The following is a 16857-nucleotide window of genomic DNA, read 5'->3' on the forward strand; positions in this document are numbered from 1 at the left end:
AACTTGGAAGGTCAGTGTATAAAGTTGACACAGTATATAAGTCTTATGGTTTAATTGATTGCTTATTGAAAGTTCTTTTTATTATCTTAGTTTATGGCAGTAAACTTGCATTAAAAATGAAAAGTTAATGTGCAATAACAACATTCAAATCTCAAAAGATTTGCATTATACGGGGACTTATTTACATTATAACAAAATTTACTTCAACTTGGGAGTCAACAGAACTAGTAATAACATGGGCCTCAGCCTCAAAAATTCCTCAAAACGCAATAGTTTGTATCCCTCAGCTAGGGTTCCAATCTTGAGAGTTCAACCATGAAAGCCTGGTAGCTGTAGTACCATCCAGACAGTATCATCAACATAGAGACATGTCCAATCTTGCGCAGAATCCCAAGTTACATCCAGCTTTACTTGCATAAATCTTGTCAGAACTCGGAAGTATGGTGATTCTAGAGAAGGACCATCTTTAACAGAATCATACTGGCTAATTAAGCGAAAAGGTGTCAACCATTCGTGGCAAATATGAAACAAAGATCCTATGGAAATTTTCATGTTCACCTGTTAGGCCAACAGCAAAGTAAGACAGCCCAATTTTAGAATATATCAAGTTTAACAAGATACAAATCCAGAAAGCATCTCATAAGTATTGAATACATTTCCGAAAGGGGATTGCACCCTTCAATTTCTCAGATTATCCTTACCGGTGCTACCTGTTAAATGCTTTATAATTAACGGCTGATTACTATATCAGCTGATTATTACTTCTTCAAAAAGTACATTCCATCTCGGAGCTCTAATTTTTCTTCAGAAACTAGACCTGATAAGAAGCTTTGAAGCTGTTGGAGTGATTTATCATATGGAGGGTCGGCTACACAAAACATCTGAAAGCAACATGTTGACTTACGTTAGCAGTTATGTGACTTTTATTCAATATTAAGTGTGGGGGCATGTCAAAACATCCTACCTTTAGAGTATTATGAATTCGATCTAATGCCATGCTGCCAAAATTTGTAAGCATACCCAAGATGAATTTCTACAATGACCTAAATTCTGGTTAGAGAGCATCAGCAAGGAAAATGGCATATGGAAAACTATTCACATGCATCACATACCTCATATACAGTCATTTCTTTACGTAGTTGATCCTCAACAGAAGCCACAGATCTCTCTGCCTCCTCGTCACCAGCTAGAAGCTCCTCGCAGTTTCCAGTAATACCACTGTTTTTGCCAGCTTCAATCATGCCCTCCACTAGGGTAAATACATGGTTGCTAGGATCTGTTCCTAGTGATTCAGTAAGAACACCCTGGATACAAGATTTAGTGAGGATAATAACTTTGTTAATGGACTTCATTTTCCAATCATTCCTGTATTGATTACCAAAAAATGCCAAATTTCTACCTACTAGAAACTTTTAGCTCCTACTTGCGAGGGAAAATGCCAAGAAATTTGTACCAACAACAAATCAAAACAATGCAGAATATGTACTTCAAAATTGAGAACTAATAACTAAAAAGCTAGTAACTGAGAAGGAAGATTTGCATCAACTTCCCAATAACGTTCCAAACCACAACTGCAGAGGGAAATTTACCATATTACTTATATCTTGAGAGGCAAATACAATTTGGCATTACAATAGAATAACACATTGAAGATCAAGGGGCTGCCTCAAGCTATTACGTGGCAAAAGGAAATTTCATAATTTTGAACCGGGAACATTTTTTTTTTTATATGGAAGAACATGAATTAGTTAAACATACCTTACTTATCCAAAAGCTTATCCTCCTGTTGAGCACATCAACAGGGATCCCAGTAGCAGCAGCAAGATTCTTAGAGGTCCAACTGAAAGTGGAAAACAAACATACCATTTTCATATGAACAATAAGATGCAAAGTGTTTGTGATTGTTGAAAGTACCTCGTTTGGTCTTGAAATTGCATTATAATTGCTGCATGCACAGGAGCAACTGTAAATTGCATTACCTTGTCCTCGAATTGCAACTCCAACTACAATAGTTTCATTAATTAAAAGCATAAATGTTAGTTATGTCATATTGGTAATGCAATAAGAATAATTGATACTAAAAAGGGCATTCATTGGCATTCACAAATTACACTTTGAAAGACCTAACCTTGACTGTTCCAAGATATTTCTTCCAAATTAGCTTTCGAGGAGTCTTAATTTGATGAAACCTTCTTGCATAATCAGAGAGCAGCTGATCAACAGGTTCAGGAATGATAAGAGCCTCATCCTGAAAATTTCCAGAACATTTATGAAAAAGTGACCACGATAATGAGAAACACTAGATTACTTCAAAAAAAGAGAAAGGATTTCGATCAGTACCATAAGCATGGGCAACAACGAAACTACAAGTTTGTTGGACACCAACATATTCTATATCTGCTGTGCCTTCTTTAGACAAACACTGTCCTGAACAAGTTTCTCTTGCATATTTTATACAAAATCATTTATTTCCCCTTTCAGGTAGATTGTCAATTTATGAACTCTTCATAGACGTGGTCCATATGAAAATCAAAAGTGAAATGAAAAAGAGGAGAGAAAAATATGAAACTAAAGGTGGCATGATAAATTACATGTTAAGAAAATATATTGAAGTTATTCAATTCTCTCAATTTCTTTTGGTATAATTGATTCCCTCAGCTCTGTTTGATTGGTGGCTCTTCTTTACACATTTTGCTTTTCTCGATAGAAAGTGAAAATAAAATAAATTTGAATTGAATTTGAATATATGGGACCAATAGAAAAAGCATCAATCAAATGGATCCCTAACTATCATGTATTAGCCTTTCCTTTGATCAAATAATTTCTTTGCCAAAAAGCCACTTTGGCTTTGGTAAATAATAAACTTAAAGCCAAAAGGAGAAAGAGGAATGGGGAAAAAGAATATCTAAAATGCTATTTTGAGATGTTTTGAACCTCTGCCTATCTTTAACAACAACGAAGAAGGTAAATTTTAATAATTTAACATAGAAAAGAAACAGTATCAGTGAAACGCATGCCTGGATTGGAGGCCAGAAATTTGAAGATATGATTGTAGCATCAAGATTATCCAAAGAAATCCCAGTCTCTGCTGCCACCGGATCTTGGAGTTCCACCAAATGTTAAACAGATTAGGTTAGAAGAAGGTAGAATTAGATCCAGCTATCCATATATAAAAGTTATACAAAACCAGGGAATACCTATTTGAGATGTGTTACTAATGGTTGCTTTAATGTTGGTATTTGTCCTCTTGGAATCAATCAAATCATTAAGCATGATTTCACACTTCTGCATGCTACTCTCTCCAAAATGTATCTGTAAAAAACAATAATATGCAAACGAGCAAGTTTCAGAAGAGATACTTAAGGGAGGAAAAAAGAACAGAATGAGTCTAATAACAAAATAGAGGCAGCATACCTTGAGGAGTTCTAAAGTCCGTATCTCTGAGTCAATATCATAATCTGACTTGTTCAGAAGTTTTTCAGCAAGCATAACACGATATTCATTAACAAGTTGATCCTTCGAACCAATTATGCCGACAATCATTCCAAGTATGTCAACCTTCCTTCTATTTCGGCTACCTTTTAAAGGGTCAGCCTCAACAGGGTCGGGCTCCCAGCTGAGCAAGAAATAACTCACAGAGATGCAGGTCAATATGACAATTTTGATTGTGTAGTTTATATACATGTAAACTACCATTGTCAATAACAGCTATAGCAGTACACATACCGTTGTGCATCAATCCAAGCCTGTTTGTCATCCGTATTAAAATCATCATCAATTGCAACATTTTCTTGATTTTCTTCATCTCTATTTAATTCCTCAAGAAGGCTATCCCCACTGTTTCCAGATCCATTTGGATTACCACTACTGCCATCTGTAAGCATGGTCACAATGCACTTTATGGTGTCTTTTCTTCCCCTCAAGTAGTCCCTTATTGGTTCACCAACAGCTTCAAGAAAAACACCAGCTGGATCTATGGTCCTGAGTGCTTTGATTGTTGAAACATATTGATGCAATATGTCATTGGTTGAGGCACCCGCAGTAAGTAAGCGGTATCTTAGTGCAGAAATAAAGGATTCAACCAGCTTAGAATGCTGTCCAGTATATTCAAGACACTGTTTTAAGTCTTCAATTGCAGGAGAACTGTAGTAGTCAGAAAGAATTTAAATGATGAGGAATTTCCATGAATAGTTTCTATTGCACCACCAACTTCCATTCAAGCAATGAACACATGCACACACAAACAAAAATAAAAAAGCAGTACTACAGATTATAATTAAGTCCCATCTGTCTTCTTTTGCCCAAATTCAGAGAGAGGAGAGAGGAGAAAGGCCGAGGGATGATAACTTTCTTGGAAAGAGAATTCTTCAAACTCACAGAGGTTCACCTAAAAAGGAGAGAGAGAGAGAGAGAGAGAGAGCTGCAGGAATAAAGAAATTTTTGAATGGGAAAAGAGTTACCTCTCAGGGTAGTCCACAATAATCTCAAATAGTTTGGCTATCCTTAAATCTTGCAATGTTTCATAAGCAAAATACTCTAGCCGCAATTTCCATCTAATGAGTCCTTCTGATGGAGTATTTGTTCCAGAATAGCATGAAGATGGTTGTGAAGCCAGAGGTGATTTGATACCTGATGAATGTTGGTCAAAACTAATAGAATCACCAAGATAAGCAAGCAATGCGTTCAAGAATTGCAGAGGAACGACCTGTACAATATTCTCCAAATGTAAGGAACAAGCTCTCAAGTAACTTAACCATAGGGAAAAATAACAGCAAGTTAACAAAACCTGAAATAACATGAAACCTGGAAAGAGATACTTTAATATTTTACCAAAATTAACAGCAAGATTAGCAAGACATCCATGAATTGATTTCTTAAAGTTGCTTTCAATGAAAAGGAAAAATGTGACGGATTTACAAACACCAAAACCAACCTGTATCCAACCCTTAATGGAAGCCAAAACAGAACTCCGGTAATCATCACCCGCCAGATTATGTACTTTAGCCTGTATGCAAACAAGGAAAGAATGTTGCTAAAATAAGGTAAATTTATTAAGCCTAAAACATGATAAGCAATGTAAGCTAGAGGTAATATTTTCTAAAGGAGAATCATTAAAGAAAACAAAAAGCACAAAGTCCAATACAGAATTGAATAGAAAAAGATCAGATAACTATGTTGAGTTCAATTAGATAAGGTGAGCATACATATTTTATGATAAATAACAAGCCCACCTTCAGAAGCATGAAAATAGCAGAAGCATAGGCATCTTCAGTCATTGATGTGAAACCAAGATTTCTAAGATCACGAACAACCTTCCCAATGTTCCTCACCAACTTACTGTTCTCTGAAAACTTGTCTTGGGAATAGCACTCATCAATATCCATTTCACCAGTTCTATACTTGTTCTTTTCATCCAAATCCATCTCATCTCTATCTCGATGCTCATTTTCCTCATTTAATTCTCCATCCATTATGGTACTTAACTCCTCAAGCCTTCCCTTAAAATAAAAGTGAAGCACCTCTAACAACATCAATGAAATTATCAGCTAATACTCAAATAATAAAACCCCAGTTATGCACAACAAAAGAACTGACCTTTTTTTCAATAAAAAGCTAGTAATTTCATACCGGGAAAATGTCGAGGTAGGTTGGCCATAAGTATGGAGGAAACAATTAATTGATACTTTGAGAAAAGATAGACTTTTCCCACATCAAAGTCGGGCTTTCCATCAGTCAAATTATCCGTATAGGACTGTAATGCATGAACTAACATTAACAAGCATTTCTCTTGATTTTCTTTTTCTAAACAAATCTCCTCCAAAGCATTACAAAGCACTCTTTGAATCTCATCCTCATCAATCTTCTCTAATTCTTCTTCAATTTTGTTATAATCCTCAAAATGGCGCCAAAATCTCGACGCCCCATTTTTCTCAAACGCTTCCTATAATTAAAAAAAAAAAAGATGAAATCAAGAAAATTTAATTTCGAAAGAGACTGCAATGGCTTAACCGATTATTACCTCTAGTAATCTAAGGAAGTAGTCCCGAGAGAGAATATGGAGGCCGAGTTTGCAGAGAGTGTGAACATGAGAAACGAAGTCATGTTCGAGGGAGAGATCGCCGGAGCTTTTGAGGAGAGAATTAGCGGCGGTGCAGAAACCGTCGTAGCTTTGGAGGATTTCTTGGACGGAGTCGTTGTCGAGACTCGTCAAAATCCCTAGATTGCACACTGGAGTAGAAGTTAATGACTCCATTGACAAGAAAATAACACAAATCCTCTCCTTGCTTTGAAAAACCCTAACTTAGGCCTCAATACTTCAGCTTAGAATTGAACTGTGGAATTCTTTTAGTTCCATTTTTTAGATTTCTTCTTTACCGCCACTGCCATGAATCGCTTTTGCTACATTTCCACCAAAACGACGCATGACATATGTCGTTTCACTTATTTCGAAAGCCATGTTTTGGTCTATTTTTAATTTTAGTTCCTCTATGACGTTATTTTTTTCTAACAACTTTCTTATGGTCAAGTTGTGAAGTCGGATTAGTACCTGGATTCCTAAAATTTTTGAAAATTTTAATTATTCCTCATGATTTTTAGAAATTTTCATTAGACCTCTTAAAGTTTTAAAATTTTGGATTAGGCCTCTTTAAAAATTTTAGAACTTCTATTAAGCCCTCAAATTTTTAAAATTTAATTAGATTTTTCAGAAAATTTAAAAATTCTAATTAAGCCTTTAATTTGTTAAAATTTTAATTAAAACCTAAATTTTTTAAAATTAATTTAAATTCTCTCAAAACTTAATGGTAAAATATGTCACTGTTCAAATAACATTCAAATTTGGGGCATTTTTTTATCGGCAGTAATTAATTTAGACATACTAAAAAGATTATAGAAGTAGACGTGAGATTAGGTCAAATTAAAATTAAGGATGAAATCTAAATTTTATTATGATAGAGGGACTAAAACCAGAATAACATTTTTCAACTTATTTGTTTCTCTTGGACGCGCTGCTCAAAGCTAGCTTCGCTTGGGTCTCTCTCAAAGTCTCAAAGATCATATGAAGGCAAATGTCCATGGACATAAAGAAACCAGAACCCGAACCGGAATTAAGATCTTGTTGACGTCACTATCGGCTATGGTGGCGGAAACTTCCACCTTTCCCATAGACTTAACCAAGACAAGGCTCCAGCTTCACGGCGAGTCTCAACCTCTCTCCTCCTCCACGCGCCGTCCCACCAATTCGTTCCGTGTCGCCGCCGGTATCGTCCGTGACCAAGGCGCTTCAGGGCTGTATAAAGGTCTCTCCCCGGCTATTATTAGGCATCTGTTCTACACTCCCATTCGGATCGTCGGTTACGAGAATTTAAGGAATTTGGTGAGCGCCGATGGCTCTCTTTCTCTGTCTTCTAAAGCGCTTGTAGGTGGCATTTCCGGCGCTATTGCTCAGGTTTGCCTTCAAATACTGAATCAAAATCATGGAGATTAATTTGCTTTCTTGAAATTGCCAAAAAAATGAATTGGGATTATTAATTTTTCTTAAAATACTGTATGATTGAATTGGGATTTTTACTTTTTCCTAAATATGCAAAAGGTTCCAGTAGCTCTGTTATGCTGAAATTTTAGATTTAATCCCACTGCTTATAATAAGTCGATGACATGAAAATTTTTTGTGATATTTGATCTCACCGTTATGGTCACTTGAAAATTCAGTCCATTATGTTCAACCGGTAAAAAAATTATATTTCAGCCTAATGTTTATGTTGCTTGTTGAGAAAAATTTATTTTATAGCAATTAACAGTGTTAGCAATCCAGCTATTGCTTATGCACTTACATTTTTGACAAGATTGATTATTGTAAGTATTGATTTGGAATGTAATAGTATTAGTAGTACAGTTTGTGGCAAGTCCAGCTGACCTTGTTAAGGTGAGGATGCAAGCGGATGGCCGTTTGATAAACAACGGTCTTCAACCTCGATACAAAGGACCGTTTGATGCTTTTAACAAAATTGTAGCCATGGAAGGTCTTGGAGGTCTTTGGAAAGGGGTTTTGCCAAATGTTCAGAGGGCGTTCTTAGTGAACATGGGTGAACTAGCCTGTTATGATCATGCAAAACGTTTTGTTATAAATAATCAGATATCTGATGATAACATCTATGCACACACATTGGCATCGATCATGTCAGGTCTCTCTGCTACAATGCTGAGTTGTCCGGCTGATGTTGTGAAGACAAGAATGATGAATCAAGCGGCTAGTAAGGAAGGGAATGTTATGTACAAGAGCTCATATGATTGTTTGGTGAAGACGGTGAAAATCGAAGGTTTAACAGCATTGTGGAAAGGTTTCTTTACTACATGGGCAAGGCTTGGTCCTTGGCAATTCTTTTTCTGGGTATCTTACGAGAAGTTCCGACAAATTTCAGGGCTTTCTTCCTTCTGACTAATGGACCCGATCAGGCTTCAGATGCCAACATACTTACTGGATAGTTTCAGATGTTATTACCGGTTTCTTGTTCCAGGGGCAATAACTTGAATGCCAGCATTGGGCAGAAGATGTTCTGCTTTGATGCTCTGCTTCCTATGTAGTGTTTTTTTATGGCATTTTTCCCATATAAGGTTAAGCTTGTTGTGATTTGCAGTCCCTTGGCGGTAAATGCGAGATCGGTAAATTTGTGCTTCTTGTGCATGTTGTGGCCTGTTCAAGTTTGTAAGTACGGTATGTAGGACGAATAAAAAATAGTATTTTCGATGAATTGATTCAAAACTTTACATGAAACTGTAAGATCATATAAGAAAAAAACTAATTTTACATCTGTATAAGCTAATCAATCCTCTTTAAGTATAATGTTTATGCTGAGAAGTATGAAATGCAGGTCTATTATTTTATGTATAACATATATATACATATGATGATATGAGTTAGTTTTATATTAATTTTTTTTATTCAATTCTACTGCCAAACACTACATCACTAGAGCAATAAGACGATAAGAATTAGATCTTCGGCTAAATAGGCCTAAACTTTTCAAGGTTGCTTGAATAAGGATTATCACGTTTCAAAACCTTCAAATAAGGATCTAATGTTCTCAATTTTGTTGAAATAAGGGTTTGTCACATAGATTACCCAAATCTGAAAAAAAATACAAATTATACATAAACCAAATTTAGCATACACGGATATAGATACTTAAAAGCTAATATAAAATCCCATATTTATTCATCAGCTCTAAAAGAATTTTCGAAGTTTCATCGTTCAACTCTAAAGAGAATTTGAAAGTAAAAAAAGATACTAAAAGATTTCCTTACCTTTATGCTAACTCAAAATTGTAGAATAATTTTTGAAAATTTTGAAACTTGAAAAACTTAAGATGAACAAACAAAAATCAAATGCAAAACTCAAAATCAAAAGATTTAGAAACCTACATGAAGATGATGTCGATGTGGTTTTCTTTGAAACCAACAAAAAATTCCACAATAGATAATAATGGCAATTTATTAAGCAAAAGGAAACAATTTGTCCATGAAATATCATGGGTTATTCAACTCAACAAAGCTAATATTATGGTCTTCAATTACAAATCCCCAAAAAAAAAAAAAAAGAGACAGTAGAATTTACATGAGACAGTTCTGGTGCTTAACTTTATGATGAAATTCTTCCCTCATTCTCCTGATCTCCACTTTTCTCCCCCAATCTCTCTTTCTTCTTGTCTTGTTGGTGAGCGATCCAAATGTGGGCTTTATCCACGGCTTACCAAAACACAAAGGCGTGAATGCCATTGTGAAGCAAGTGCCCAATTTCACCAATTTTGCTCCTCTTACTTTAAGGTTCCAGAGACTGGGCTAAGGGACAAATTGTTGTAAAATTCACTAATGAATGCTTCCAGATGCAAAGGCAAGTGGATAATCTAAGACTACTTTTGAGAAATTTGGATTCTGGACAATTTTTGGGTAGATTAAGGTTTCTTCGAAAATCGGGTTTTAGACTCAAATAAAATACAATTTCCCTTTTTTAATTAAAAATAATTTTATTTAACTTATACAAATTCCATCTAGTTTAAATAAATACATTTCATCATTAAAAAATACTAGCTTTTTCAACACCACAAATGTATCTGGGTATGCTGTACAAATGCCCAACTAAGATTCGAAAATATTAAGCCCTTATTTGAATGTTTTGAAACAATTGACCCTTATTTAAGTAACTCTGAACAGGTTAGGCATTTATATAAGCATTTAGCTTAATAAGTCTCAATCAACAATAAATCCTTAAAAATTTTAGGTGAGATTTATTGCTTATAATTATAATTTATGTTTAAAAATATTAAATTAATTATAGAAGGAATCCAATTACATCGATGTAAAACTTGAGTCATTTTACATTTTTTATAATTTTTACACAATTAATATTTTAACAATCTAACTGTAATATTTCATGCTCAATTCATATAGATCATGCATATTAAGTTTGACATAAATTAAAATTTTTAACTATTCATTTTATAAAAATATTCAACTGTTAAATATATATTAATATAGACAATGTTTTAAATCGATATAATAGAGATATTGGACCGGTTCAAAATTTATATGCATAATAAGTACAAATATCTTATAAATTCAATTGTTGAAATTATTAAAACATTAATCGTATAAAAATTATAAAAGTATGTAAAACCACTCTAAATTTTACACGAATATAAAAATTCCTCCTAATAATTATTATTTAAAAATTCACTAAGATGAAATTGAGTGAAGACAGAAAAATTTTGTAGCTTAATTATTAGATTAAAAAATTTCCTTCTCACTCTTGAAAATACACTAGAATAGGTTTATCTTTTGAATGAGTTTTAAATGAAAAAAAATTTAATTAAATATGTTTTTGTTATCTTCATTTTTTTCTATTCAATATTTTTTATTATTTTAATTATTTATAAAACTATTTTAATTTATTATTATATTAAATTGTAAATTTTCATTATATTCTAATATAAAAATATCTTAAATATAATGTATTTTTAAAGTTAATATATGTAATTTTATTTTAATAAAATTCATCTATTATAATTATATTTTCGTTTTTGCCTCTCTTATTTATTTATTTTTAAACAACTTTATGCAGATATATATTAAATATTTTATACTTACTTTTAATTGGATTATATATAGATTTATAATACTTAATTTTACTTGGAGTCAAATAGAATTTAATTATAATTTGATTTTAAGGTAAACTATTAAAATTGTCACTTTTGTTTGTCTCAGATTATATTTTAGTCACTTATATTTGAAATGTTACAATTTAGTCACTGAGCCGTTAATTTCCGTTAATTGTGTAACAATAAGTTGACGTAGCAGGGCAAATCATCATTTCAAATGAAAATTTTAGATTAAATTATACAATTGGTCCCTATATTTTTTCGTTTTGAGCAATTTAATTTTTTATAATCTTTTAACTTTCCCTTTTTTTTCCTTTATTTTCCATTCTCTTCTGCTTCTCCTTCAGTTTTCTTGTCTTCTCATGTAACGCCCCAATTTTCGGGAATTCTGTGAATGTTGGCATAGGTTTAATTATGTTAGTGGGCCTCTAGAAGGCCCAAGCTTAAGATAGAACCCGACAATTTTAGTTAATTTTTGTTCCATAAGAAAAATGGGGTGAAATTATGAAATAAGACCTATGTGAAAATGTTTGAAAATGCTATAGGCTAAATTGAAGTGGCCAAATAAATAGGAGTGCAAAATAGGAGGATTTGCATGACAAACCCCCCATTTAAAATGAAGTGGCCGGCCATCATGTTGTTGTAGACAAAATGTGCACTTGATATCCATAATTTATGGTACAAATTGATACAAATTGATAATGGGTTAGGTAAATGTTCCATGATAATGGGTTAGGTAAATGTTTCATGATAATGAGTCAGGTAAATGTTCCATGATAATGGGTTAGGTAAATGTTCCATGATAATGGGTTAGGTAAATGTTCCATGATGGGAATTTTATGTCTTTTATATTAAAGAATTAAATGGATGAAATATGAAATTTTATTAAAAAAAAAAAGGGGTGAAAAGAACAAAGTTTTGTCCTTCTTTGTTCATCATAGCCTAAAGTTAGAGAAGAGAAAGGAGAGGAGAAAGCTCTTGAATGTTCGGTCACTTGGGGAAGAAAATTGAAGGTAAGTTCATGGTAGTTTGCTTCTATCTTGATGTTCATGAGTTCTTCTTGATTCTACCTTAACTCTTGAAGCATATTTTGGTTTTTGGTTGTGTTGTGAGCATTTGGTCATGAATTAAAATGAAGGAAATGGTTGTTGTTTCATGTTCTTTTGATGAAAAATGGAAGATATGTGAAGTTGAGGCAAACAAATGAGCATGCATGTGCTTAGATGCTAAGGGGAAAAATCGGCTAATATGTTGTGCTTTAAAATGATGAAATGGAGATTATACTTAAGTAAAATCATAGATATGTGATGATTGATTGGTGATATACATGTTTAAAAAAAACATGCATGCAAGTTATGTGTGAAAGAGTGATTTGGTAATAAATCTGCTTGGGACAGCAGCAGTAACGTGAATTTGGAAAATCACCATAAATTGTGGGAGATGAGTTAGAAGCTGAATAAATTATGTAATTAAAGCTTAATGAGTCTACTTTCAAATGCAATAAACGAGAACATATTTTGAATTCTGTACAATGAGAAATTTGATTCGTAATGAAGAGTGGTCAGATTAGTCAAACAGTGAAACATGGGAAACTTTAAGAAAAATCTGGTATTGATTGGCTAAACCAAAAATTCTGAACATTTTATGGATAGAAGATATATAAGTCTATTTTCAGGTAAAATTAACGGCACTTGATTTGGAGTTTCGTAGCTCCAGTTATAAATGATTTAGTGACTGTTGTTCACGAAGACAGCTTGCAGTGAGATTATGATTATGTGATAAACATTGACAAAAATTTGTTAATGAGTTGCTTATTGATTTCTTATAAGCTTACTATGATCTATAGGTGTGGTTGGGCGAATATTGTAAGGGGTTAATACGTAGTTCGTATTTGAATAGTTAGATTAATGTGTTAGTAATCCAATTGTAGGCAGTTCGTGTGTGGATCTCACAAGATATCGTCGCAAAGCAGTGTGTAACTAACACCCTCTTTCTTAGTCTGGATCGGCAAAAGTCGAAAAGCCGAAATGCCGAAAACTAGTATTTTGTAGATTTGCGAGTGTGCGAATGCTCGTGAGGTAAATTGATTAATGTTTTTGGTAAGCTGCAAAATTTGAACTGCAAAGTGCATGATTTCTGTGCCCTCGATATTTTTGGGCTTAATGGGCCAAAATTGGAATGATGGGCCAACGGGCCCAATTCGGTAAGAACCCTCGGTATGTGATTCTGTTAGTACGTGAAAAGTAGGAATATGCATGAAAAACCCTAAAATAGATAAATTCTTGAAATACCTTTAAAAGTGGAAAATTTACAATTTTACCCTAGTAGATAAATTATCAAATACCCCTAGGGTTAAATTGACCTAAATGCATGTTTGATGTTGTTATTTATTGCATGCCATGTTGTTATTATCGATGCATGGGATTGGGATATTGACGGAAGAAGTCTTGAAAGTGGCTTGTCCATGTCTTGGAAGCTTTGCCTCAATTTATTGTTAAGCTGAGCAAAGTTTGCAAGCTGTGGAGTGTTAAATTTGGGTGGGTTGAGCTATTCCCACATGGAGTGTAGGGGTGAATGCGGTGGAGTGTAGTGGTTGGTGGGTTGAGTAGTCTCCCAAATGGGCTTGCATATGTTATTGATGTTGCATGTATTTTGAAATGGGCCTATGGGCCATCTTGTTATCTGAATAAGGGCTAAGGCCCGGTTTATTGTAATCTGAAAAGGGCTCTGGTCCAGTACCACTGTTACCTGAATGGGCTTAGGCCCAATAGGCTTTAGTTGACTTGGGCTTTGAATGGGTTTTCCTTACACACTGAGTTTCCCCAAACTCACCCCTTTTATTTTCATCCACGCAGAAATCCCCAACCATAGTGGGCTTGGAGCTGTGAGGGAATTCGGAGTGGCCACCCATTCTGAAAGTTTGTTTTTCTTCTGGTGAACTGGACATCCTATTATTTACGTTGAGGTTTGGGTTTTTAAATGTAAAAAGGCCGCTTAATTATTTTTGATGGTTTTAATATGTATTACTAAGATAGGTATTACTTATTTTAACTGTTGAAATTGGATAGCTTTAGGGCGCGTTTTCAAAAAAAAACAACAATTGATTTCAAAATAACACGACAACAAGCAAAGCTTCTGCAATGAAAGTATTTTCCAAAATTAATCACTTTTCCTAAAAATGACTTAATCAAATCGGTTTCCTAGAAATATACATGACGTTAAGGTATGGCAATGGCGGTGTGCATGTCTAGGATTGGATCCGAAGGGAGCTTGGTACTTAAGTAGTCCGATAGACTCAGCTCCTCTTTTTCGGTTTCCTACCTGGTGCACAACTTCCATTCACTTTAACCTATAATGAAATTATCTTTTAAAACACTAAGTAGGTTTTTCTGGATCAACAATATAAAATGTTTTAAACACTTCGTTGTGGCATGTCGGATCCGGCCATAACGTCTAGACCGGGTTTGGGGTGTTACATTTAGTGGTATCAGAGCCTAGGTTGCAATAACTCGGCTGTGGATCGGGTCCAAAAAGGGTTTTCAAAACTTTATGCCAAAAAAAAAGAGGGTATTTTTTTGAAAAAAAAACCTGACTTTTGAAAATAAATTTCCTGTTTAAAGGAGATAATCTCCGAACTTGTTTTTTTTAACACAAATGTTTGGAAAATGGATTTCAAAAAGCCTAAATCTTTTGAGTTTATCTGAAAACTAATGAGGTGGCACACTGAATCCCCGGCACCAAGGCTGTAAGTACTATTCTGTTTTATATACTGAACTGTACTATAGTTAGTACTAAACCTTAGAGATAGTACTATAGATAATGTAGCGTAAAGGCTACAAAACTGAGACTGTAGGGTAAACTAAGTCCTTGAAAGCGAGGCGATAGCTAAAGCGTGGTTACGCGAGAACAACTCTGAAACCTTATCTGTTCATAAGATATTCTATAATAAATAGTAGAAACAGTAAACTAACTGCATAAAATTCGTAATCAGATAAATCGATATGAGTACGAGAGCTACTCGGGGAAGAGGCTGTGGTCGAGGCCGTGGTCGAGGCCGTGGTCGAGGCCGTGGTCGAGGCCGTGGTCGAGGCCGAGGTAGTACTCAAGCTGGATATTCGTCTTCTGAATACATACCCGCTTGGAGTAGCACGACCACCACCGGTGGATGAGAATCGGCCTTATGATCGAGTCACGGGGGATGATGCTCTGTCGCAGGCCATGTTAAGAGTTTTGGAAAGGGTAGCCAGAGCTAATATCGGACCTATAAATAGGGGGTCCATTTCTGAGCGACTCTGGGCCAATGGAGCGGAAGTTTTTAGGGGTGTATCTAGAGTAGCCCCAAATGTGGCTGAGTACTGGCTGGAAGCCACGGAGCGGATTATGGATGACTTGGACTGCTCAGTGGAGCAAAAGTTAAAAGGAGCAGTATCCTTACTACGGGATGAGGCGTATCAGTGGTGGATCACTGTGAGAGAGGGTATCCCAGCTGAGAGGGTAACTTGGGAGTTGTTTAAGCAGTCTTTCAAGGTGAAGTATGTCGGAGCTAGCTATGTGGATGCGCGAAGGAAGGAATTCCTGAACCTGACCCAAGGTGGTAAGACCGTTGCTGAATATGAGACAGAGTTTCTACGATTGAGCCGGTATGCTAATGGCATTTTCTCTACCGAATACGAGCATAGTGTTCGCTTTGAGGATGGCCTCAGGGATGAGCTAAGAGTGCTCATAGCTCCGCAGAGAGAGCGCGATTTTGCTGCACTGGTAGAAAATGCTAAGATAGCCGAAGAGGTGAAGCAAGCTGAACGAAGGAACCGTGACAGGGATCGAAATCAGATCAGGAGAGATGCTGGACCAACTGGTGCTGCAAACCGGAATGTTAAGAGAGCTAGGATGGAGGAACCAGTTCGAGCGGTTCCGGTAAACATTGTTAGACCACAAGCTTGTGGAGATTGTGGTAGAATGCATCTGGGGGAATGTTGGAAACGTTCTGGGGCTTGTTTTCGTTGTGGATCAAAGGAACATAAGATCAGGGATTGTCCTAAGAGGCCAGCTCAGGCTCAAGTGGTTGAACAAAGGGCTGTGCAACCTGTGCAACCAGCGCGAGGTGGACTGTCGCCGTCGAGAGGTCGTGGCTAAGGTCGCGGTGGCAATGGCCATGGACGTGGGGCACCTAGCAGGGGTACTGTTAACACTGAGGCTCGTCAGCCAGCTTTGGTATATGCTGCTCGTCGCCGTGAGGAGGGTGACACACCTGATGTCATAACTGGTACGTTTTTTATCTCTGACGTACCCTATACTGCTCTGATAGATGTGGGGTCAACTCATCCATATGTTGCATGTGATATTTCTGGGGCATTGGGCGTTCACTTTGAGGAAACTGTGTGTGGGGTAACTGTGATAAGTCCGTTAGGTCACTCAGTTAAAGTAAAGAAACTCTTTAGGGAGGTGCCTTTAGAAACTCAAGGTAGGATTTTCTGTGGAGACTTAATGGAGTTACCATTCGGAGAATTCGATTTGATCTTAGGGATGGATTGGCTGACCAAGCATAGGGCAACGCTGGATTGTACAACTAATAGGATGGTGTTAAGGACTATTGAGGATGAGGAGGTAATAATTATTAGGGAACGAAGAGATTACTTGTCCAATGTGGTATCAGCTTTAAAGGCTGAGAAACTGATGCGTAAGAGATGCGAGGCGTACTTGGCTT

General features: G+C 35.6%; 2 protein-coding genes across 3 annotated transcripts; one reads left to right on the plus strand and one right to left on the minus strand.

Moving 5' to 3' along the window:
• Positions 1-72: 72 nt before the first annotated feature.
• Positions 73-6455, minus strand: LOC108464370 (anaphase-promoting complex subunit 2). Of its 2 annotated transcripts, XM_053023887.1 has the most exons (16): positions 6020-6455; positions 5629-5941; positions 5232-5521; positions 4934-5005; positions 4461-4705; positions 3727-4143; positions 3415-3616; positions 3198-3312; positions 3018-3100; positions 2129-2248; positions 1915-2003; positions 1759-1840; positions 1113-1304; positions 965-1033; positions 818-881; positions 73-558 (listed from the first exon to the last, which is right to left on the minus strand). In XM_053023887.1, exons 1-16 carry the CDS (start codon positions 6251-6253, stop codon positions 485-487), a joined length of 2661 nt encoding a protein of 886 aa, XP_052879847.1. In that variant the 5' UTR covers positions 6254-6455; the 3' UTR covers positions 73-484. The 2 variants fall into 2 exon arrangements, with proteins under 2 accessions (XP_052879847.1, XP_052879848.1); XM_053023888.1 differs by having other exon boundaries at positions 73-881; positions 6020-6454.
• Positions 6456-6974: 519 nt separating this feature from the next.
• LOC108461444 (mitochondrial uncoupling protein 3) lies at positions 6975-8865 on the plus strand. The gene is made up of 2 exons (XM_017761285.2): positions 6975-7447; positions 7895-8865. The coding sequence occupies exons 1-2, from the start codon at positions 7058-7060 to the stop codon at positions 8435-8437; spliced, it is 933 nt and encodes a 310-aa protein (XP_017616774.1). The 5' UTR covers positions 6975-7057; the 3' UTR covers positions 8438-8865.
• The last annotated feature ends 7992 nt before the right edge of the window (positions 8866-16857 follow it).

The sequence above is a fragment of the Gossypium arboreum genome, chromosome 13, assembly GCF_025698485.1.
Source record: "Gossypium arboreum isolate Shixiya-1 chromosome 13, ASM2569848v2, whole genome shotgun sequence".
NCBI classification, from domain to species: domain Eukaryota; kingdom Viridiplantae; phylum Streptophyta; class Magnoliopsida; order Malvales; family Malvaceae; genus Gossypium; species Gossypium arboreum.